Source organism: Alnus glutinosa, chromosome 5 (assembly GCF_958979055.1).
Source record: "Alnus glutinosa chromosome 5, dhAlnGlut1.1, whole genome shotgun sequence".
NCBI classification, from domain to species: Eukaryota; Viridiplantae; Streptophyta; class Magnoliopsida; order Fagales; family Betulaceae; genus Alnus; species Alnus glutinosa.
The window spans coordinates 16,272,963-16,299,315 of record NC_084890.1 but is presented as its reverse complement, the minus strand read 5'-3'; the positions used below and the strand labels follow the sequence as shown (position 1 = coordinate 16,299,315).

General features: G+C 34.6%; 1 protein-coding gene across 3 annotated transcripts; it reads left to right on the top strand.

Annotated features, from left to right (window-relative positions):
* Positions 1-1,279: 1,279 nt before the first annotated feature.
* LOC133869711 (protein PHLOEM PROTEIN 2-LIKE A9-like) lies at positions 1,280-11,502 on the top strand. 3 transcript variants are annotated; one of them, XM_062306776.1, is made up of 6 exons: positions 1,308-1,430; positions 4,128-4,207; positions 9,949-9,977; positions 10,046-10,107; positions 10,255-10,306; positions 11,031-11,502. In XM_062306776.1, exons 2-6 carry the CDS (start codon positions 4,172-4,174, stop codon positions 11,389-11,391), a joined length of 540 nt encoding a protein of 179 aa, XP_062162760.1. In that variant the 5' UTR covers positions 1,308-1,430; positions 4,128-4,171; the 3' UTR covers positions 11,392-11,502. The 3 variants fall into 3 exon arrangements, with proteins under 3 accessions (XP_062162759.1, XP_062162761.1, XP_062162760.1); XM_062306775.1 differs by lacking the exon at positions 9,949-9,977 and having other exon boundaries at positions 1,280-1,430; XM_062306777.1 differs by lacking the exons at positions 9,949-9,977; positions 10,046-10,107 and having other exon boundaries at positions 1,280-1,430.
* The last annotated feature ends 14,851 nt before the right edge of the window (positions 11,503-26,353 follow it).

Genomic DNA, 26,353 nt, shown 5'->3' with positions numbered 1-26,353 from the left:
AGAATAATAAATTATAAGGATTAAAAATAAGGGCCGTAAAATATAAATCAGTTCATTCGACAACTTGCTCGGTAAAAGCCAATCTGAAATCAAACTCGATACTGTAGAAACTCACTTATTATTATAAAAATCTGTTCGATTAGTAAGTGATACATATATACCCGACTCGCTTTACAAAATTCGATTGAGGCTTGCAAGCCTAGCTCATTTAAGACTCGACCCAACTTGTTCACCCAACTCGTTTAGGGCTTGCGAGGTTAGCTTGTATAAAACTTGACTCGCTCGCTCAACTTGTTATATATATTATAAAACCCTAATTTATTGCTTAGAGAATAATTTAGAGTCTGCCTCATTAATTTCGTTGTCGCCTAAAAAGAGGAGCAAACATTTGATTGCTAGTAATTATATTTGCAGCATATAAAAAAGGAGATGGACTGACTTCAGCAATTGCGCGCATGTATTTATTGTTTGTTTAGTGCTCGGACATTACAGGGTAGTGCTTGTCATTGTAGATATACTTTTTTTTTCTTTTTTTTTTTTCACTTTTTCAAATTTCCAATAACAATCAACATCAAAATATTCTCACTTTTTTCACTTTTTATATTACATCAATAATTTTTTATTATTATTCAAATAAAAAAAATTTACTACAATACAAAATTTTTCACATTTTTATACAAATTCTTTTTATTTTATATCACATCATCACTTTTTACTAATTTTAAAACTAATAATCCACTACTCTGTACTGTTCTGTTCTTTGCCAAACAAACCCTATATTCCACTTGTTAGCACGTGTGATAATAAAGTTACGTATTCGATCTACTTACTTTCTTGAAGCCAATTGATAGATAGATCAAAATTCCCTCACAGAAACGGTAGTTGTTTTCATGACTTTGAAATTTATCAACCATTCATCCGTACAGATCGATTGAATTGTTCTAGAAAAAGCTTGGATTTGATAAAGGCACTACTTAATCAAGTGGCAGCTAGCTAGGCCCATTGTAGAGATTAGCTAGACATGCAACTCGTTAATTCGATCTACACGTCTTCTGATATAGACCGGATCGATAGGCTTTTTTTTTTCTTCCTCTTTTATTCTTCCCTTTAGATATGATGGAATAGCGTATATATGCGAAATGTTCTTTTTCATACAACTAAGGCATCGCCTGTCATTCACTTGATTCCTACACTTTTTAATTCAGTACTTGTGGAAGACAGTGCTAATATCTTCCTAAGCTTCTCAAGCAGACATATTCCTTTTCTTCCTTAATATATATATATATCAAACGTTCTATATATATATATTCATACCTTCTCAAACGATCCCTTCCCTAGCTAGCGAAAAGAAGATCGAAGAAAGAAAAGCTTTTGTACAAATGGCTATAAAAGCTCATTATGAAGCAGACCTCACCGTGCCTGCAACAGAGGTAATTAAGCATCCTTTTTTTGTATATGCATAATGCATGTCAGCATGTTGTTAATTATACACTTACACGATTACACCCATAATGTAATTCTACTCAGTAGGGATTACATCTTTATCTAAATAGCTTATCTAGTCTAAATAGAAGTAGTAGTTTGAAAAAGAGTCTTATCTCTTCTAGTGAGAGAAGACAAGTAATAGTAGTTATTTTCATTTACAGTTCTATCTTTGAATATCAATAGGTTATCTAGCTAAATGTATGTGATAACTCTATCTAGAATAAAGTTACACTCCTATGTGGAGTTTGCTAGCTTTATTGTGTATTTAAATGAAGTATTATGGAATAAATGTTATGTTAAATTTTGTTAAGTAAAATACAGTTTCACTGTGTTTTTTGGGAGTCCCTGGTTCACTCAAAACAGCCAACCTATCCATTCCTATGTTCTGTTTTAATTGGTTCATATCAATTAGAATCAGAGCCAGACAATTTCCTTTTGAATAGCAAGAATTGTTTACCCAAGAGGACCGGTTTCCCTCAAAAGAAACCAGATATTAGATAACATAGGAAAATCAAAGAACAAGAGTTCTTCGTCCCACACCATCACCATGTCTTTTCAATTTTTCTGGAATGAAGAGGACCCAACAAAGATAGAAAAGATGCGATTAGAATTTCTCTTGTGGAAAGAAAAAACCAACAAAAAGATGGAGGAGCATATGAGAAAAATTGAAAGTTTTTCTCCACCATGACCCGCTCCAGCAAGCCAATCATTGCCCATAACGCGTACCCCACCGGCTGCCACCATCACAAAAAAGGAAGAAAAGAGTTGCTGAAGCAACAAAGATCCATCCAAGTCGACGTTCAACCAAACCACTTTGACCAACCGCAGATCCGCCCACCCTAGTTGCAGATTCAGACATCACTGGAGCCAGCAATGCTGACAACACTGCAAGGGTCCGCATTGCAACAATCTCCTCAGCCCATGCTGCCAATGGATTAGAAAGCAGCACCATAAGCCCATGTCGCCATCTCTTCAGCCCGTACTACCAACAAATAAAACAAAAGCATCACCCTCAGACGAAAATCTGCACTATTCAGTCCCTGGGTTTATTCTTTACTGTGGTGCAAGGGAGTTAAAGCAACGACAAGCTTTTGTATGGATTAGAAAAAGGAAAAAAGAAATATGGACACAATTTCCTTGTTTTTCTCTTGAGGACAAGGGAAATGTTAGTGAGAGGGAATTATGTAATCCTAATCTGTAAGGATTATATCTTTATCTAAATAGCTTTTCTAGTCTAAATAGAAGTAGTAGTTTGAATAAGAGTCTTATCTCTTCTAGTGAGAGAAGACGAGTAATAGTAGTTGTTTTCATTTAAAGTTTTATCTTTGAATATCAATAGGTTATCTAGCTGAATGTATGGGATAACTCTATCTAGAATAGAGTTACACTCCTATAGGGAGTTTGCTAGCTTTATTATGTATTTAAAGGAATGATTATGGAATATATGTTATGTTGAATTTTGTTAAGTAAAATACAGTCTCATTGTGTTTTTTAAGAGTTCTTGGCTCACTCGAAACTGAAAGAAAACTGAATAGGATGGAAAACTTAAAGACAAATAGTGGAATAATAATAATAAAAAAAAAAGACAAAATAATTTTACGTGGTTCGGTCTATGACCTACATCCATAGAATAAATCTCAGATGGCTACATTATGCTCTTTAAAGTGAATACAAATAAAGTAAGAGAAATGATCGTTACACTCATTTCTCACAACAGTCCCACAACAAGCTGATGTGGTTGGTAATATTTTATTATTTTTTTTTACAACACTCAGATGGCTACATTATGCTCTTTAAAGTGAATACAAATAAAGTAAGAGAAATGATCGTTACACTCATTTCTCACAACAGTCCCACAACAAGCTGATGTGGTTGGTAATATTTTATTATTTTTTTACAAAAAGAAAAGAAAAGAAAACCAAAAAAATAATAAAATATTACTAGCCACGTCAGCTTGTTGTGGAGTTGTTGTGAGAAATGAGTGTAGGGATCATTTCTCATAAAGTAATCAAATCCCCATCAAATATGGTAATCAAATCCCTATGATTTGATTACAATTAACTCATAAATAGATAATATTACAATATCAACCAAATATGGAATATATGGAAAATATAATATATTTTCCATATATTCTAACCTTCCATATATCTAACAGAAACAATCAACCTATCAATTCCTGTGTTTTGTATTAATTGGTTCACATCAATCCAACATTCTTATATTTAAAAATTAATTAAAAAAAATATTTATATTATAATTTCTTCCATTCTTTTAGTTTTATGGTATGCTTAGTTCTATTGTTATAAACTGTAGAAATGAATGTTTAAAATACAAATTTGTAATAGAGAGAAAATGCATAAGCTACCAAGTGTCGAAACTTTTACACAAAATGCACTCACAATATATTATGAGTAATGCTACATATCATCTATTTGTCCTCCTTTCATCCTCCTAAAATTGATGTGGCTTTTAAAATCACTATTGGATCAAAATCTAATAATGATCTATCATAAATTCAATGGTGATTTTAAGAGCCACATCAATTTTGGGAGGATGAAATGAGGACAAAAAGATGATATGTAGCATTACTCATATATTATTTATTTGCTAATATTACGACCATATTTCGATCACTACAGGTACCCAACGGGTATAGATTTTCTCCAAGACGACTCAATATCGTATGGGGCAAAGACTCCCGCTACTGGCACATACCAAAGTAAGTTGCAAATTTTATTTTATTTTAATCTATTTTTAGAATTCAATAAATGTTCCGCATTCGAATACGGAATTCAAATTTGTAGAATTGCCGCTTAGGAAAAGCTAAAATGCAAAAAAGGACGAAGAATAGGCAGCTTTGCCAACATATATATATATATAGCCTGTGATTTAAGTTTCAGATTTCAACTGATCCTTGTAATTAAGTTCATTCTGTCACAATAATTATACATACTCTAGAGTCTAGATCGATCTCTTTTTTCATTGGTAAGTAGCAACAATGCATTTTGATTCAAGACAGAATATAGACAATCTTTTTTTGAAGACTTTTTCAATATTAATTCCAAAAGCAATACGTACTCTCTCTTCTCATAGAGACCATGAACACCTTATTATGAATGTTGCTTGTAGAACATAGCCAACTTCTCCAAACTTGTTAATTATTGCAATCTCAGACAGCCTCTTAATAGTTGTACATACGTAGGGATGATAACTTCTGTTTTAAAATCTCAAAGGGTACCAACCTAGCTATTTAGTACTCCACACACTACAAAAAATTTGATCATTAGCGGTCACATTATTAGCGGCCAATACATAGTGGCCGCTAATAATACACTATTAGCGGCCAAACATAATTAGCCGCTAATAGTCGCCGTTATTTGTAAACTATTAGCGGCCACCTAATTGTGGTCGCTAAAAATGACCGCTAATAACTTGGCGGGGAGTTGCGGAAAAATTCGGGAAACTATTAGCGGCGACCACTTTTTTATATGGCCGCTAATAATATTTTTACTCTTTTTTTTTTTTTTTTTTTTTTTTTTTTTTTTTTTTTCAAAATTTTCATTTTTTTTTTGTTTTTATTTTAAATATATATTTTTCATTCTTAAATTTTTTTTTTCTTTAATTTTTTTAATTTGTTTGTAAAACATATTTTAAAAAAAATTGGTTTTTTTAAAATAATAAAAAGAAAAGTTAATTTTTGATTTTTCTATCAACGAAAAAAAAAATTGTTCTTTTTCCCTTTTCTTTTTTTTTTTTTAAAAAAAAAGATTAATAGAAAACTAGTTTTTCTTTTTTTCTTTTTTCTTTTTTTTTTCGTTTGTTTTTTTTTAAAAAAATAAAATAAAATAAAATAAAAAATTAGTTTTCGAGGAAGCTATTAGCAGCCACTTTTTTAAATGGCCGCAAATAATATTTTTACTTTTTTCTTTTTTCGTGTTTTTTCTTTTTTTTATTTTTTTTTATTTTTTTTATTTTTGTGTTTTCAAAATTTTCAGTTTTTATTTTAAAAAAAAATCATTTTCATTAATAACCACTAATAATAAAACTATTAGCGGCCATATAGAAAAGTGGCCGCTAATAATTGATTATTAGCGGCCACTTTTTTATATAGCCGCTAATAATGGATTATTAGAGGCCAAAAAAAAGCTAATAATATTTTTACTTTTTTCGTTTTTTTTTTTTTTAAAAAAAAAAAAATCATTTTCATTAGTAACCACTAATAATAAAAGGGATAATTGCACCGTTGATCCCTGTGGTATATCATAATTATTATTCACTCCCAATAGTTTAAAAAGTTCATGGGAGGTCCTCGTGATATGCAATAATTACAAATCGATCCCTGACGTCAAATTCTGTTAAAATTTTTAATAGATTCCGTCAAATGCCACGTCAGCAATACGTGTCGCCAATAAGACACGTGTCCACCGTAATAAAAAAATATAAATTTATTAAAAAAAAAAAAATACTTATTTTAAAAAAAAAAAAAAATTCAAAAAAAATTCAAAAAAAAAAAAAAAAAAGCTGAAGGGGTCGGCCACCCCTCTGGGGGTGGCCTGGCCGCCCCCAGGCCGCAGGGGGTGGCGCGCAGCCACCCCCAGTGGTCGGGGGTGGCGCGGAGCCACCCCAGTGGCCTGGAAGTGGCCTTCGGGCCAGCCCCTGTGGCTTGGGGGTGGCTGCGCGCCACCCCTGCGGCCACTGGGGGTGGCTGGCTCCTTCAGCTTTTTTTTGTTTTGTTTTTTTTTTGTTTTGAATTTTTTTTTTTAAAAAAAAAGTATTTTTATTTATTTATTAATAAATTTATATATTTTTATTACGGTAGACACTTGTCGCCATCTTATTGGCGACACGTGTCGCTGACGTAGCATTTAACGGAATCAGTTAAAAATTTTAACAGAATTTGACGCCAGGGATCGATTTGTAATTATTGCATATGACGAGGACGTCCCATGAACTTTTTAAACCATAGGGAGTAAAAAATAATTATGGTATACCACAGGGACCAACGGTACAATTATCCCATAATAAAACTATTAGCGGCCAAAAAAGTGGCCGCTAATAATTGATTATTAGCGGCCACTTTTTTATATGGCCGCTAATAATATTTTTACTTTTTTCTTTTTTCGTTTTTTTTTAATTATTATTATTTTTTTTTTATGTTTTCAAAATTTCCAGTTTTTATTTTTTATTTTTTTAAAAAAAAATCATTTTCTTTAGTAACCACTAATAATAAAACTATTAGCGGCCAAAAGTGGCCGCTAATAATATTTTTACTTTTTTCTTTTTTCGTTTTTTTTTTTTTTTTTTTTTTTTTTAAAATTTCCAGTTTTTTTTTTCAAAAAAAAAATATTTTTCGTTTTTTAATTTTTTTTTTGTTTTTCTTTAATTTTTTTAATTTGTTTGTAAAAACTAATTTTGTTTTTCGAGAATTTGGTTTTTTTTTTTTAAATAAATAAAAAAAAGTTAAGTTTTGGTTTTTCTTTCAAAAAAAAAAAAAAAATCGTTTTTTTTTTAAAAAAAATTTAATAGAAAACTAGTTTTTCATTTTTATTTTTATTTTTAAAAAATTTGTTTTCATAATTAATGCATTATGGTCAATCAGATAGTTTATCAATCATATTAATTGATCAAACCTTTATTGTGTGAAGTCTGATCAGTCGACCTCTATCACAATCGATCAAATGATCTATCAATCCTATTGATCTATCAAAATCGATCGAATAATCTATCGATCATATTGATCGATCACGATCGATCGGATGATTTATTGGTCATATTTATTGATCAGGATTGATCGGATGATCTATCGGTCCTATCGATAAATCACAATCAATTGGATGATCTATCATAATCGATCGGATGATCTATCGATCTATCACGATCAAGCGGATGATTTACAATGATTGATCGGATGATCTATCGATCTTATTGATCTATCATGATCGATCAGATGATTTACTATGATTGATCGGATAATCTATCGATCCTATTAATCGATCGGATGATCAATCAATCCTATGGATCTATCATGATCGATCAGATGATCTATCGATCCTATTGATCTATCATGATCGATCAGATGATCTACTATGATTGATCGGATGATCTAACGATCCTATTGATCTATCATGGTCGATCGGATGATCTATTAATCCTATTGAACTTTCATGATTGATCGGATGATCTATCAATCCTATTGATATATCATAATCGATCGGATTGATAGATCATCCGATCGGATGATCTATCATGATCGATTGAATGATTTACCATGATTGATCGGATGATGTATCGATCCTATTGATCTATCATGATCGATCGAATGATCTATCGGTCCTATTAATCTATCATGATCGATTTGATGATCTACCATGATTGATTGAATGATCTATCAATTCTATTGATCTATCGATCCTATAGATCAATAGGATTGATGATCTACCATGATTGATCGAATGATCTATAAATCCTATTGATCGATTTGATCGATACTATCAAGATCGATTGGATGATCTATCGATCCTATGGATCGATCACGATCGATGGGATCGATCCTATTGATCTATCACGATCGATCAGATAGGATCGATACTATAACGATCGATCGGATGATCTAACAATCCTATTGATCGATCACGATTGATCGAATAGGATCGATACTATAACGATCGATAGGATGGTCTAACAATCCTATCGATCGATCAAATTATCTATCGATCCTATTGATCTATCACGATCGATCGGATAGGATCGATACTATAACGATCGGATGGTCTAACAATCCTATCGATCGATCAGATTATCTATCGATCCTATTGATCTATCACGATCGATCGGATATGATCAATTGGATGATCTAACGATCTTATTGATCGATCGGATGATCCAACGATCCTATTGATCAATCACAATCGATCAGATGATTTATCGATCCTATTGATCTATCACGATCGATCAGATGATCTATCGATCATATTGATCGATTACGATCGATCGGATGATCTATCAATCATGTTGATCTTTCACGACCGATTGAATGATCTATCGATCCTATTGATCGATCACGATCGATCGGATGATCTAACGATCCTATTGATCGATTACGATCGATCGGATGATTTATCGATCCGATCACGATCTATCGGATGATCTAACAATCCTATTGATCGATCACGATCGATCGGATAATCTATCGATCCTATTGATCTATCACTTTTCGATGGGATGATCTATCGATACTATTGATCGATACAATCACGATCGATTGAATGATCTATTAATCCTAATGATCGATCGGGTGATCTATCGATCCTATGGATCGATCACGATCGATAGGATGATCTATCGATCCATAAGATCGATCACGATTGATAGGACGATCTATCAATCCTATCTGATCGATCGTGATAAAACAATAGGATCAATAGACCATCTGATCAATCATAATGCATTAATTAGTTCGATCGAATGTTCAATCAATCCTAATAAGTACGAGTCCACTAACAATTGTGGTACTTTCTGTACTGAGGCATTGGTCCGATCTATTGTGACATGAATGTCCGATCAATCAAACTTGACACAGTTATCAGTTCGATTTAACGTGCGGTCGATCATAACATGATCGATAGAATCATCCAATCGATCTTGGTGTATTACTCCGGTAAAAAAAAACCAATTTTTCGACAAAAAAAAACTAAAAAAACCAAAAGTTATTTTTTAAGAACAAATTAAAAACATTAAAGAAAAACGAAAAAAGTTTTTTTTTTTTTTTTAAAAAAATAGCTGGAAATTATGGAAACAATTTTTTTTTTTTTTTTTAAAAAAACAAAACAAACGAAAAAGTAAAAAAGAAAAAGCTGTTTTCTATTAAATTAAAAAAAAACAAGAAAAAAAAATGATTTTTTAAAAAACAAATAAAAAATTAACTGAAAATGAAAAAAACCAATTTTTTTGAAAAAAATTAAAAAAAATTAAAGAATAAAGAATAAAAATTAAAAAACGAAAAAGATATTTTTTTTAAAAAAAAAAAAACTGAAAAGTATGAAAACAATTTAACAAAAAGGATAAAAGAAAAACCTGTTTTCTATTAAATTAAAAAAACGAAAAATAATAATATTTTTTTTGTCTTCTAAAAAAAGCAAACAAAAAAAAAAATGAAAAATTAAGAAAAGTAAACAAATATATATTCAAAATAAAATGGGGGGGGGGGGCTAGGCGGGACACGAAACTTTCGTGTCCCGCGCGCGCCATATCCCAAGACTAAGAAACTTTTGGTTTTATTTTTTTTTTATTTACTTAATTTTTATTTCTTTCTAGAAGTCTCCCTATCTCTCCTTTCTATCTCTTTCTCTCATTTTTTCTTTTTTGTGATAGAACCTCTCTCTTGGCTTTCTCTCTTTCATTACTCTCTCCCTCTCATCTCCATTCTCAAATCTCTCATCTCTCTCTCTTTCTCTATCACAGACACCGTCGGCCACCGCTCTCCGTCACCGGTAGGTCCTCTCTCTAGCTCTCTCACTCTCTCTGATCTCTCTCACTCTCTCCGATCTCTTTTTCTCAGATCTAAAATCTCTTCAGCCTTCCAAGAAGCCTCAAATGTAGTTCTTCATGCTCTCACCAAAGGTCTCTTCCAGAATACTTTTTATGATTTTTTAGTTGAGTTGCGTATTTAATTTTTGTCTGACTTTGTTTTGTTTGCTAATTAATAAATATTTAATATTTATCTGTTTTTTTTTTTCTTTTCTTTGTTTGGTTTGTTTTATTTTTCAGTTATGAAGGTTGCATTGTACGAGCAGAATGAGAAACCTTCTTCTGCCCTTGAGTAAGTTCATTTCTTTTATTTTATATTTTTTTTAAGCAAATGCGTTTTTTGATTTGATTTCAAATATATGTGTGTCACTTTGTATTTGGGCATGAACTGGTGATAGAATTTTCTTCTTCTATAGTTGTGCGGCACTTTCTTCTTCTTCTTCTGTTTTTTTTTTTTTTTTTTTTGGTTTTCAGGTATACCGCAAGGAGCCGGCATCACTTTCTTCTTTGTTTTTTTATTTTTTTATTTTTTATGATGTATTTGTATTTAGTTTTATTTGTGTGTATATATATATATATTTTTTTTTTTCATTTTTTAATAATATTAGTTGTATATAGAGATTTAATTAATGCAGTGAAGATAAATGGACCTAATTTTTTTAAAATATATATATATATATATATATTTCAATTTTTTAATAGTATTAGCGGCCACATACGTGTCGCCGCTAATAGTCTAGTATTAACGGCGATTTTAGACTCAGTTAACAATTATTAGCGGCGGATAAAATTACTTTTAGCGGCGAACTTGGTGGCTGCTATAAAACAATTATTAGCGGCAAGCAAAAAAAGTGGCCGCTAATAGCCTTTAGCGTCGGACTATTAGCGGCCACTCTTTAGCAGCCAAATTTGTTGGCTGCTAGTGATCAAATTTTTTGTAGTGACACAACAACAAATTAAAAAAAAGAAAAGAATATATATTATTGCAATATATAATTGCTTTTGTTTCTTGGTAGGGAGGATCTTGCAGAATTGATACAGGTTTCTTGGCTGGAGATAACCGGTTCATATGAGTTGGAGCTTAAAAAGACGTATGAAGTTGGATTCAAGGTATCCTATACACCAGAGGCGTTTGGTTGGAATGGGTGTCCTGTTTACGTGATGGCCAAGTTTGGGAAAAAGGGTAAGTACATTTGGAAAAGAGCAAAATTAACGGATAAAGCGGAAAAAATGCCTTTTGAAATTTCTGAACAGGCACTGAGGATCACATCTGATACTGAAAATACGCTCTACTTCGGTTTGTATGAAGTGTGGAGTGGGAAATGGAAGGGAGGTCTGAAAATTCACGAGGCATTCATCAAAAAAGTAGACACATAATACAAATGGATGTGATCTATCATGTATTTATGCTATATGTGTTGATTAAATAAAGTGGTTTGGCTTTTATGTTACCCGAAATAAAACACAATTCCCACTGTTGGAATTATTGAGATATAAGATTGGTTTTCAAAGCTCAATATCTTTTATATATTTATTCCATATGAGAAATGATAGGCATACTTACAAACCTTTATAAGGAGAAGTTTACAAACTGATGTGGTGTCCTACATGGAATAAATGTTAAAATACAAAAATACCCTTCTCCCTTATAGTCTCCGTTCCAGGCCCGTTCTCCTCTCCAGTCGCCGGCCGGTTGAACCCAAACATCGTCGAAAATCCAACACATCGGCCTACCACGACCTTGACCAGCTCGGTGGAAGCCCGACTAGTAGATCCGATTGAACCCAGATTCACCGGCGAGAATGGAGAACGGCTAACGAGGACGAAGCAAGGGAACGGTGACAGGGGTGGGTTTCCGGCCGGATTTGGGTTCGGGAATGGACGCTCAATGCTCGGCCAGAACTGGGTACAGGAATGGACGATTGATTCTCGGTCGGATCTGGGTTCGAGAACGCAGGATCTCTGGACAGATTTGGGTTTCCAGCCGGACCAACGAAACCTGTGCAGGTGTGCGTGGGTTTCCGGCCGGATCTCTGGCCAAAATTTGTTGGATCTCAGATCCGGCCGGTGTGCTCGACCTCGACCACAGGGCTGCCCGCACGCCGTCCTCTCTCGGGATCTCTCCCCTCTTATGGCCGTCCATCTGTCCCAAGCTCATCGCCAGCCGTCCATGGAAGCTCTGCCCAGGGAAGCTTCCACCTAGATTTAGTGTGGATGTGGAATCCTCAGTGTCTAACTTTTTTAGTTAATAAAATGCCACATGCATGCCATGTCAGTTTGTAAATTTTTTTGTAAGAGTTTGTAAGTATCGCTAGCGTTTCTCATTCCCTACTTTCCTCTTTCTTTGATTTCTGTGCTTCAATTGTAACGCCCCAAGAATATTGCTTATTAGGACTATTGAGGAAAGCATCTCCAGTTGATCCAAAACCTTGGGAATAAAATAGACTTAATAAATTATAAGGGTTAAAAACAGGGGCTGTAAATAAATCAGTCAGTTCTACAACCTGTGTAACGCCCCGCCTTTTTCAAAAAGGCATAAGTGAAAATTTCGAATTCTCACGTGATATTACGACCTCATCAGAATTAAAATTTAGCAGTGGAATATATTTTTCAACTTAATGACTTAGGAATTTGTACTATAACACGTTAAGCTAACTGAAATACTTCTATACATTTAATATGAGTTTATTTAACTAATTACATCACAACATGTGTCAACAGTGACACATAAGCATTACATGAAAAGCATACATGAAAAACCTACTAAATACAAACATTCTAAACATGTTACATACCAAAGGAATACAAATATTAATGATTACATAGAAATATAATCAGCTACATTGTCATTAGTTATAAATCTTTAATGCTAGCATAATCCAATCCTTCATCTTTAGAACCTGCACCAATGAATATATGATTGCGGATACTTCCACAATCCCATACTGTATTTGTGTGAGTCAACTGTCTCCAATAATATGATGCTTATAGATTATTTAGAAAAGGAAAAGCACAATTCAATATAACTTTATATCTATATGTATATGCAATTAATGTCTATGATCACGATTCATATTCATAGATTGAACATATATATATCTATAAAGCAATGATGGTGATAGTTTTATACAAGTTGTTAGTATTTTATGTTGGCTACATTCTGGATGACAAAAACACTTTATGTAATGGTTGCAATTTTACGGGGGTTGATCGGTTCTTATTCAGAATCTTCATGTAATATGAACAGTGTTCATTTCAAGTCATGTGATTGGTCATAAGTTTCTAGAAGATGTCCATGAAGATTCCATGTAGTTTCCAAGTCAAAATAGCTGGTTCCTGTGCAACCGTTCGGACGACCCTTTGAAAGCGTTTGGACGCCCTACAGTGTCTAGAAGCTTCAGCGTTAAAGACGTCCGGACGTCAGAGCAACACCGTCCGGATGCTAGGTCAAGCTTCTCCAATTTCTACACGGAATTGGATTTTAGTTGACATTGTTTGGGAAGTCTCTGCAAGACATCTAGACGATGTCCATTATTTCAGAATATTCCGGACTTCCTTTTCGAGCACGGAAAGGAGTTACAGCGAAGACCGTCTAGACGTGGACCTGTTATGGAAAGAATTGCACTATTCTGGAAGGTGGTTGCAGAAGATCGTCTGGACGAGGCTAACTTCCGTCTGGACGTTCAATAGTCAGAGTTCGAATTTGAGTAAATTTAGGATTTCTGTAAGCCTATAAATAGAGGGCTCTAGGCTTGTAATTTGTATGAATTCTGTATCGAATTTCCTAGTGCTTAGAGAGGGTGTTTATGGAGAATTGAAGATTCGCTAGCTCTTTAGCCGTTGCCGGTGTGTGCTCAACAGTTCGTATGAAGTCTATCTTAGGGGTCAGCCTTAAGGTAAATGAATCCATCAAAGACCCCTTCAAGTAGGAGACTTGGTTGGGAAGCGTTTACGATGAGCTTTGTGTTATAGTTAAAGGTATGACTACTGCAATGAGTTTTGTGAGTACGAGTGCTTTGTAACTTGCTTTGTTTTTGGATAGTGGAGCTCCTGGCTTTGGCTGCCTCGGAGTGGTTTTTCTCTTCACAGAGTTTCCACTTCGTCAACAAATATTTTGTCTTCTTTAAATTCCACATTTAAGATATTTTGTTGCATACAAACACACACTTGGTTCTTTTAGAAGTCATTATTTTATGTTTCAATTGGTATCAAAGCCTGGTACACTCTGTTTGGATTTATTTCTTAAGTTTGATCCATGACTTCTTTTAACATAAATCTTCCTAAGTTCTCTGAAGATGATTTTTATGATTTCTCTAATGATACCCGTTTGATAGGTAAACTCTTTAAGAAATCCAATAAAGAACTCAAGAAGATTAAGCAAGAAAAAAAGTCTTTGATTTTACAATTATCTGAATCACATATTTTGATTGACTTTTTGAAATCCGAGAATACCATGCTTTTTGATACTATTGATGCACTAGAGAATAAATTAAAAGAATCAGAGGATCTCTTGAAAAAATTCTCTAGTAATAATTTGAAAAGCATGCTTTGTATTCATACAGATATTTCTAACAAGCCTGATTTAATTATTAATGATTTAAGTACTTTTACTTCACATGCATCTGATTCTGAATTAGATTTTATTGATATTAATCCTGTGATAGAAGACACATCTTGTTTAGATAATTCTTGCTTAACTAATTATGTGATGCCTAACTCTAAAAAATCAGGAATACAAGGTAAGTTTATTCCTAAGTGTTATAATTGTGGGAAGATTGGTCATATTAGGCCAAATTGTTATTTGTTGAAATCCCACAGGCCTTGGAGCAGGATGCTAAGAAGACATATGAAGTTGGGTTCAAGGTATTCCTGACAGCAAACGCGTTTGGTTGGAATGGGTGTCCTATTTATGTGATGGCTAAGTTTGGGAAAAAGGAAAGGTACACTTGGAAAAGAGAAACATTATCGGATAAAGGGGAACCACATGAAATTCCTAATCAACAACGGCACTGAAGATCACATGTCCCTAGGGCCAATCTGAAGCTGATAATACGCTCTACTTCAGTTTGTATGAAGTGTGGAGCGGGAAATGGAAGGGAGGTCTAAAAATTCATGACGCATTCATCAAAGTCGTCTCATAATACAAATGGATGTGATCATCTATCACGTTTTATGCTATAAAGTAGTGTTGATTAAATAAAGTGGTTTGGCTTTTATGTTACCTGAAATAAAATACAATTCCCACTATTGGAACTATTGATATATAAGATTGGTTTTCCAAGCTCAATATCTTTTTTCCCTACTTTCCTCTTTCTTTAATTTCCGTGCTTCAATTGTTACGCCCCAACAATATTGCTTATTAGGACTATTTAGAAAAGCATCTCTAGATGATCCAACACCCTATGAATAATAAATTATAAGGGTTAAAAGATAGGGGCCATAAATAAATCGGTCCGTTCGACAATCCGCATCGTAAAAACCCGATTCGAAATCAAGCTTGGTACTGTAGAAACTCGCTTACCTTTGTAGAAATCCGCTCGATTAGTAAGTAATACATACCCGACTCGCTTTAAAAAACTCAATTGGGGCTTACGAGCCTAGCTCATTTAATACTCGACCGACTTGTTTAGGGCTCGTAAACTTAGCTTGTATAAAGCTCGACTCAACCCGACTCCCTTGCTCATATCTAGATATAAGTATGTATATTAATAATTAAGGAGTGTATATTATATTTATATAGGTTACTCAGTATTTATATTTATATTACCCTATTTAATCATTATATCATTATCATATGAATATGAACATATGATTTAAGTATTATTATTAGATATTTATGAATCATTAGATCACATGATTTAAGATATAAGATCAAATGAATTGTGCGATCATATAATAATACTTAGTTCATATGATCTCATCTAAGTATTATCATTAGACACTTATGAGTTGTTTTAAATATGATACATTATTGTCATACTTCTTATTTAGTGGTAATTATATTTTTCCCCCATGAACAACTAGTCTCCGTCAACTTGCCCCCATGAATTGACACACTCACCACCCTATTGCATCGAACTACCTTTTACTTACCAAAACCTTCTTTCCATCAGTCATTAAAAAACTTGAAATGACACAAATACCCTAACATTATAAACAATTTATTTAAAAAAAGAAAAAAAAAAAGGGGTGGCTGCTAGGGTGTCTCGAAGGCGATGGCGAGTGGTCGCGTGCCACCCTCAACCCCATATGGGGTGGCTCGCAGGAGACCCTAGAGCACATAGTAGCCTACGAGGCACCCCAGAAGTGGTGCCAGCCACTCTTGGGTGGCTCGTGCGGCCACCCAAGCTTGCAATAGGGTTTCCAGCGAGCTGCCTCAGATGGGGCCAAGGGGGGAGGGGTAGGCTTGGCAATTCGGGTTTGCAGGTCGGGTTCGTGTCGACCTAATTGACTCGATTACACAATCGGGTTCAACATGAACCCGACTCGATTATTAATCTGGTCAAAATGTGTAACCCGGACACGACCCAATTGGGAACTGGGTTACACGACACGAACCCGATGAACCCATGCCCACCCCACAACCCCAATCTGCACTGACCGTATTGCAGTCACAAGATAGGAGAAAAGAACCAAACAACACAATCCAACCATGGTTTCCAAACCCAGATCGCACGGGAAACTGTGTTCACAACCAACAAGCGCCAAATCTAGGGCCCCCAAGTTTGCAAACTGAAAACTCGAGAAGACACAGTACTGAGCCGTTGAACGTCAGACGGCGTGAAGCCGTGAGTGTGAACAGTGAACCCGGAAGTGAAGGCCGCGTGAAGCCGTGAGTGTAAACTCGTGAGTACGTCTGATCTGAAGGTGAAGCTATGCGGCTGTGCCTGTGAAGAGTCAAGACGGTGAAGTGAAAAGAAAAGTGATGGTGGAAGACTGAAAGTGTGGAAGGAGCCGAGGAGGGGAGGCGTGCGGCGTGAAGATGGTGAAGTGAAAACACTGAAAAGGAAAGTGATGTGGGTAAAGTGATGCGGGTAGGGTTTTGCGGTTTTGCCTTGGACCAAAACGAGTTTTAAAAATAAAAAAATAAAAAGAATAACAATCGGGTCATAATTGGGTTAACCCGATTATGACCCGAACCCGATAAGGCCAAACCCAAACCCTATTTTTTTATATCGTGTTTGTGCCAGGTTCGCGGGTCGTGTCAAAAATTGTCAAGCCTAGGGAGGGGGGAGGGGATCGCGCGGCCACCTACCCCACAGTGGCAGCCACCCCCTATCTTTCTTTCTTTCTTTTCTTCTTTTTTTTTTTTTTTTTTTTTTTTTTTTTTTTTTAAAAAAAAAAAAATTTAAACTTTGAGGTTTTATATATTTGAATTTTCAATGTTTTTAATATTGATATATTTTATTAAGTTATTTTTTTAGGATATTTCTGTCTTTAAACAAAATTTAATGTCTAAAAAGAGAATATCACATCCGATTTAATGAGATCCCATAATGGCGGGGTGTTTTGGTAACTAAATGGTAGTTCGATGTGGTCGAGTCGTGAGAGTGTCAATTTATGATGGCATGTTGACGTGACTGGTAATTCATGAGAGAAAAAGGTAAATATTACCTCTCTTATTTATTATAGATAATCTCATATGATATGATATGATTCATAATTCATAATTATAAGTATAATATTATATCCACATAATGTCACACATGTATACAAATTCATACGAATACAATATATAGTTCTTTAATATATGTATGAATATATTATATATGTAACAATGACAATGTGATTCAAATATTCTCAGATTAAGTGATTCGTATTGAAGTCAACAATGTGTTTGTGATGATCACAAATTAAATATTATCATTCGAATTTGGATCACATGATCATATGATTTAACATTATGTCATATGTTCATATAATTACTGGATAATATGATCATCATAGGCACATAATGTCATGTAAATATATGGTTCCTTAATATATGTATGAATATATTATATATGTAACAATGACAATGTGATTCATATAATCCGAAATTATACGAGTAACATATTAACTACTATTATAGTCCAGCCAATTAGATCACTAGATTAAACACAAGTGTATTTTAGAATTAAAAGTTCAAGTTCATAAGAAGATCAAATACAAATTTAATGTATTATTGATTACAAATATTATTTGATCTTAAATTGGAATGTTATGATTAGAAAGGATCTTGATAAATATAGTAACATATATCGGAACGGTTTAATGGGATCGGCCAAATTCACCTAAAAACTATGATTTCATTCTTTCTAACAAAATTTCAAATTTTTTATTAAATGTTTTATAATCATCCCACTCTCCTTAATTACCCTAAAGATATTTTTGTTTTAAAAAAAAACTAACTCTTGAATTTTTTAAATTTCAAAACAAAACTAAAATGGAAAGAAAATCTCCTTTAATGAAACAAACAATTAAAATTTAATTTTCAAAATTCAAAATTTAAATTAAATTTTACTAAAATCTCTCTCACAATATCATAGAATCAGGCAGCCCTTAAACATGCAAAAATATGTCCTTCAAAAGTCACACGCCACTTGTAAATTTTACCAAAAACTAGTATTTCAAATATGATTCTTAATTTCTTTCAAAAATCGCATTTTTACGTATTTGACTTTGGAATTAAATTTTTGATCGAACGGCCATTATTGGGACGTTCCATCGCACTTTTACGTTGGATCCAATCTAGTGTGCCGCAGAGCCATGAGATCACTTCCACCTTTATTGTACAAAATAGTGTCGCCAACAAGCATGGCGACACAAATTGTATTGCCCAGATAAATTAATTAACTTGTAATTAACTCCACGGTTCATCTCCCAATCCTATTCCACAAGGAATAAGACTCAGGGATCTACTACTCCTCAAGAAGAGAATACTACGTAGCAGAAACATAAAAATATTTTATCAACATTAGTTACAACCAAAACATCTACTAAGAGTCATTACATTAACTGAAATCACACTATACATATCATCAATCAAAACTAAACCCTAATACACAATTTAGCATTAAATACTAAGCTTACACATCACCCAAAAGTACAAATTATCGTGAGCGGCCTTCAAACTCCTCAAATAAGTCCTTGAGCATCAACCAAATTGATATCATTATGCCAAACGACCGCATCTGCTTCGAGGTCAATCTCGAATCCAATATCATAGGTGAAAAAGATACAAGCATAAGTCCATGACTTAGTGAGTAATAATACGCATGGTGATAGGTTATCATGTGGTGAACTGTGTAATTTATATATCACATACAATAGTGTAAATTATAGTTCTTCTTTTAACAAAATGATCATGGATGCAATATAGATATAATATATGCTATAATAAGAGAAACATGTCATAGTTCAATTTCATATGGTTTACCCAGGATATTAACCCCTTCCCGGCAAGGTTTCTGCTATCCCAAGGGACTTATAATAGAACACTAGTGCCTTGAATACGTAAGCTATCGTCCATCATCCACAGTCTGACCTCGGGTGGTCCACGCCGCTAATAGTGTCTATAATCATGACCCCATTCAACCATGGTATGCCGGTCACAAACAACCATTAGATCCAAGGCTCATCATAACACATTATAAACTTTTGACCATAAAGAACAATCCATATAATAGTAAGCTGATGTGCAAATTTATTTAACACGCAAGCGCACGAATCATATGTAGCATAGTACATGGAAATGCGAGGTCGAATCCGCAGGGAAGTGTGTGTGAAGAATAAAAATCAATTTCTATTTAAATTAACTTTATTTTAACATAGAGCCAAATATTTGAAAGATTTGTCAAGCAAAATAATAAACAAAAATAAAACTGAATAAAAACAATTTATAAAATCACTAAGGTATCAGAATTCACCAAATCAAATCAAACACCCTACTCTTGCATTTTATTCATAAATTCAAATCAATAAGCTCGATATTCAAATTCTTGAGTAACAAAGTATGAAAATATTTGAAGAATTCAACTCAAACAAATCACAACGATTATCCATTTTTTAATCGAAATCATCTATTGTATCCGGAAATCACAATAGATACCCCAATCGCAAAGAAATCAATCGATGTATCCATCGATTAAATTACAACAAACATCAAATAAAAATCATCAATCTAAAGAATATGATTCAATAAATTGACATGGAATTTGAATATATATAAGAATATTGAATTTATGAATATCATGACAAGAGCATAGGTGTTATCATTGATGAGGTTTCATCCTCAACCTTAGTTGAGGATTTTAGCCTCTCTTGACTAGAAACACCAACAACTCTTGAAATGAAATCATAATAAAAGCGAAGAAGAAAAAGAAGAACATAAATTTAATACTATTGTTTTCTCTCCAAACTTTGCATTTTTCACTTTAAAACTACTGTTTTCTCTCCATGATCTGTAAAATACCAAAATACAAAAACTAACAAAAAACATTAGAAAATAACAAAGCTAAAGGTTTAACAAATATGAATTAAGGGGTCCAAATATATAATATTTGTCACTTATTATAAGCCCATGGCCATTTTTCTCCACGGAATAATGTACCATGTCATACGATGCAATTTAGTCTTCACAGTATTTTACATGCATGCTTTCATAATCTCATAATTTAATTATCTTTTCATTAATCACACATTTTCACAAAATAGGGTTTACAGTAATACAAATGACTTTTCATGTGAATTGTAAACATGCATGTTTTAAAATAAAAAATATTAGTGCTAAGCGGAAAAATAATAATAATAAGTATCCATGTGAGTTTTACTCACTTTAGTTGTGATTTTCCACTGGGTAAATCCCCTGACAGTCCACAACATCCAAACCTGTGAAAGGGTCTATCATCAGTCTTAATCTAAGTTAAAATACTCTTAAACCTATTTTGAGGGCAAAATGATGATACTGCATGACCTCAAACGTTCGATAATTGTGTCGAATGATCGACATCGAACTTTTGGTACTTGTGTCGAACGTTTGGTCAGTCTAGGAAAACCCCAATTTCTGAAAGGTCGTAGCTTAACCCATCCTAACATGACCATCCGAACGATTCTAAGCCCAAATATAAATTTCATACATATCAATGTCTATGCATAAACATCTAATCTCTAACGCATCATTAATATTCTCATAAAGCAACATCAAACTCATAATATCTAACTTGTATACTTAGACCTACTAACCCAACAACAAATCTATCATAATACCTCTCTAAAACACATGGTTCTAAGTTTAATCTCTCTAAACAGTTGATTAATCATGATAACATAATGAAATAACATATGCTTAACAAAAATATAACCTACCCACTTAATAAACAACATCAATCACCCTAAGATTCATCCTAGAAATCTAAAACAACAAACCCATTAACCCAACACATACCCATCATATCTCTTAAATAATGAAATAGTAAACATAAGTTCCATTAATCAGTAGAAACCTCAATAAATTGAAAGGGGATGTTGTTAGAATCTTACCCATGAAGCTTTCTCTAAGTCTTCATGTTCCAAGCACACTTCCTTCTCTTAATCTCCTCTCAAAATCTCATCTTCCCTTCCATTTTTTCTACTCCATCTATTTTCTCTGTCCAAGTGCTGCTAGGTCGTTCTTGGGGTTGAGGACGCATATAATGAAACCCTAGCCTCAAAACACACTTTGTATAGCTCAGAAAACTCAAATCTGCATGCCTGATATAGAGGTGAATGGTCTCGGTCGAGGGTCGTGTTAGTTTTATTGGCTATATTCTATTCACAAAATCACTACCATGTAAGTGTGCTGTTGAAACAGGGATGCTGTATTTTATCCAGAGTTTTCCAGATTATTCAGAGTTTAAATCTCAACTATGGAAAGGCCTTCATATGACAAATATCAGTGTCACAAGCATCAAGAAGGCAATTTCCAGACTCTTGTAAGATTCTGCACAGTTTACAACTCAGCAAAAGTCAGATCCTCAGTTGACCATCCAGATGGCCCAATGAAGAGTCTGGATGCCCTTCAGTTTGAGAAGTTTCTAAACAGCTCGGCATAGACAGCATGATCTGTTCGGACTATAGGGCAACACCATCCGGATGTTACTTAGTGTTTGAGAAGATTCTGAACTACATAGTAGACATGGATTGGTGAAGACAGTTTGCAACAGTATGGATGCTAGGGCAACACCATCCATACGCAGTCCTTAATATGGAAATGCGTGAAGCGGGTTATGGAAGTCAGTTGCAATTTGTCGTCTGGACGCTCTATGCCTACGTCTAGACGCTCTATGCTTACATCTAGACGCCGCCCAGAGAACTCCAAATCAGTGTTGAATTAAGTTTTCAAAAGCATATAAATAGAGGTCTCTAGGCTTGTACTATTTACAGAATTTAGTATTGAATTCTTTTGAGCTTAGAGGAGATGTGCTAGTTCTCTAAGAGTTGTCTGTTGTGTGATTTGATCGTGTGAAGTCTAGCTTAGGGAGGAGCCCTAAGCTAAAGGATTCCATCGAAAACCCCTTCAGGTAGGAGACCTGGTTGGGAAGCGTTCACGTTGGGTTACGTGTTAGAGTGTAAGGTACGATCGCTACATCAGGGGTATGTGAGTGTTATTGCTTTGTTACTAGCTTTATTTTATGAATAGTGGATATCTTGGGTTTGGCTGGCCCGGAGTGATTTTTCTCTTAATTGAATTACCACTTCGTCAACAAAATATTTGTATTCTTTAAATTTCACATTTAATATTTTGTTGAACATTTAATCACACATACGACAAATTAGAAGTCTTTATTTTTCAATTGGTCTCAAAGCTTGGTACACTCTGTTTAGATTAAATTCTCGAGTGTGAACTGAAAAATTTAATGACTTCTAATGTAAATGCGAAATTTAAAGAACACAGTTATTTTGTTAACGAAATGGAAACTTAATTAAGAGAAAAACCACTCCGGGACAGCCAAACCCAAGAAATCAACTATCAGAAGACAAAGCTAGTACATAGACAGTAACACTCACATACCCGATGCAGTAATCGTATCTAGCACTTTGACATGTAACCCAACGTGAATGCCTCCCAACCAAGTCTTCTATTTGAAGGGGTCTTCTATGGATTCATTTATCTTAGGGCTCCTCCCTAAGATAGACTTCAATAACGAGAACAACAATAGCACACAATGACAACGGCTTGAGAGATAGCGGATCTTCACAATTTCTCCCTAAAATATACTCTTTAAGCTATGAAGAATTCAATACCGATTTTCTATAAATTGTACATGCTTAGAGGCCTCTATTTATAAGCTACAGAAGACTTAAATAGACACTGATTCGGTTTTCTCTAGGCGGCTTCTAGAAGCAAGCTGAGGTTGATCGGACAAACAACTGTGCAACCGACTTTCCATAATTCGATTCACCCAATACCATATCAGGGCCACGTTCGGACAATGTTGCCCTAGCGTACGGACGGTCGTACTTTTGCTACACGTAAAAAGCATAATAAGGACTGCATCCGGATGATGTTGCCTTCATGTCCGGACGGTTGCAATTCTTCTCCACGTCTTGCCTTATCAAGGATAGTGTCTGAACAGTGTCGCCCTGTCGTCTGGACGGATGCAGTTGTCTTCCCATATCTGTGTCTGAGAAGGAAATCTAATTTCTTGTCGAACATGCTTTGCCTCTACGTCCGAACAGATGTAACCTTGAACTGTTCAAAACTTCTGACACTGATGGGCATCCGGATGCATGACTGTTTAGACTGAAGCTTGGGATTCGGCTTTTCTAACTTGGAATCTGCAAAGAATCATCTTTGAGCATCTTGAAGCACTTTTCTGAAATGAAGACTCTGAAATAAACGACATCCCTGATTATGTAGCAACATTACATAATAGTGATTTTGTCAAACAGAATGCAACCAATCACAAACTAACAAACTCCCACTTTGGCCATTCTGGGACAAAAATCATATGACTGGTTTAAAAATACATTACCGGTCCAAAATAAAAAATACTCTCCCTTTTTGTCTCAAAAGGACAAAGGGTAAAAAAAAAGTAGAGTATAGAAAAAACCAACTAAAAAATTACTTCCCCTTAATGTCTCAGTTGGACAAGGGTAAACAGAGTAAATAAAATCCAGAATTATAAAAGTTTTACAAATATCCAAAACTATAAAATGTCTCAAAATAAATCAACAAAACATGAAAAAGAAAAACAATCAATCCTCATCGGGATGATGGTGCTTGAGACACTCCTGGATATCGAGCTGGCACTTCTCAACTCGAGTACTGATAGAATAGACCTCCCGCTGAATAGAGCTCAATGCAGCCATAATCTGAGCATATCCAACATCATAATGAGAAGGCTGAGGAGCAGTCTGAGAAGAGGAAGCTCCTGTAGGTAGCTCAAACTGAACAGGTGGAGGTTGATGAGCTTCATCTTGACCTTTTTACCTCAGCTAGGCATTGGACTTTATGAGAGTCTAACTGCTAAGGGAGTCCTGTATTCTCATCATGGGCTCTACAGAGACATCAATCTGAGACTGAACAATGAGCTTTGTGATCAAGCATGCAAAAGGAAGCCCTATAGAGTGTTCATCTCTCATCTCTTGAATAAGGTTGAGGATGTGCTTACATAAGCATTAGGGCATCCTCATACACAAAGCATACAAAACTGAGCCTTTTTCAACACAAGCTCACTTCTACGAGCTCTGGGCCAGAGATTATGTAAAACAATTTTTGCAAGTAGTCGATACAGGGGAGAAAAGACACCTATCTTAATAAAAGCATGAGCTCGCTCATGGCCCTATGGATGGGCATGAAAGAAATCCCTCAGCTGTTCTAATGAAGGAGGCTCTACTACCTCGTTGAAGGGCCTGGCAAAAACAGGTAGAACTGGAACATCAATGATGGCATTGATGTCCTAAGGATCAATCTGAATAACGTGCCCTTAAACTAAAGTCTGAAGTATGATCCCATGGTCCTCATCCTAAATCACCTCCAGGTACCCATAAAACTCTCTCACCAACCTGGGATATACTGTGCACGCACAGTTGTAAAGATATCCCCAGTGATTGTCTCGAATGATCTCAACAATGTAATCCAGGGGAACTACCATAACATCTGGTCTAAGTACATTCCTCTCTGGAATAGCCTGCCTGTTCTCCATTTTTGCTAAGGAGGCAGCTCGAACTTCTTCTGTCCTTGGTCGAACCATGCGCTGAGAACTGCCTGCAGACATGGTTCTGCAAAACAAATATCCACAAAGATGCAAAAAAAAAAAAAATAATACCAATGAAATTTTTGTAGTCCCACAAAAAATTTCGGCATTATGATGGCAGTAAAATGGACTTCCCAAAAATTGCATACATAATCAATATCCCAAAAACAGTCCAAATAACTAACAGAACAAAAATCTCAATCTCAGCAGCAGAGAAAACAAACAATTTATGCAATATTTATCTGAAACATATTCCACAAAAATAATATTCTAACAGTTAATAAAACTGAAAAGAATATAAGAAAAATATCAAGGTACCTGGAATGAAGTCAAAAAAAAAGAAGGAAAAGACAAAATAGGTTGAGAACTTGTGAGATAGCATGAGAAAAGGCAAGCAAAATGCACAAAAAACTCAAGAAAAATTGAGAGAATGAAGTGGGGTATGTGGTGGTTAGGGAGAAATGCGATACTTAACTCTGTAGGGCACCTGTCCGGACGCGCAACTTACCTGTTTGGACGTCCACTACCAGATCAGCACTTGGCAGAATCACGCGCGTCCGGACGTGCCACTTGACCGTCCGTCGTCTGATCTGCACTCGTCTAGACTCAAGAGAATACTGTCCGGATGCTTCACACTGAAAAACAAAAACTGAAGGAAAATTTGCAGAAAAATTATGTTCCCTAAAGTTTGCTTTAGAACATGCATGTATAATCAACTTATAAAACAGTCAAATAGCATTTCAAAAATATGCAAAGATATAATTGAGAGTTAAGAGTTCAATTAGCATAAATTTCCCTATAGATAGAAATTTTAAATAGATTACTCGACTCATGCAATGCGTGTATGTGTGAAGACTTTCTCAATAAGCTATGAAGTTCACTAATATGGCTTAAACCAACTAAATTTTCTAAGTAAGAGAGAAAATTAATGATAGATCAGTCAAAAGTCAAACCTTATTTTACTAGGGCCTAGCCACTTTCATCTGATACACTCCCTCTAAGCTGCAACACTTTTTCTTTTGCTTAGTCCTTTAGTGACTGTCAATTTTAGCAATGATTTGGTCACTGACTGTTTCTTTAGGGACAAGTTTAAGAACAGATTTATAGCACAATAAGCAGTG

Bases quoted from the DNA above. Each gene is read 5' to 3' on its own strand.
- LOC133869711 (XM_062306775.1), top strand. From the start codon at position 1,380: ATGGCTATAAAAGCTCATTATGAAGCAGACCTCACCGTGCCTGCAACA. The intron at 4,208-10,045 runs GTAAGTTGCAAA...TCTTTTTCTCAG, and splicing joins CGCTACTGGCACATACCAAA to ATCTAAAATCTCTTCAGCCT. The intron at 10,108-10,254 runs GTCTCTTCCAGA...TTTATTTTTCAG, and splicing joins TCTTCATGCTCTCACCAAAG to TTATGAAGGTTGCATTGTAC.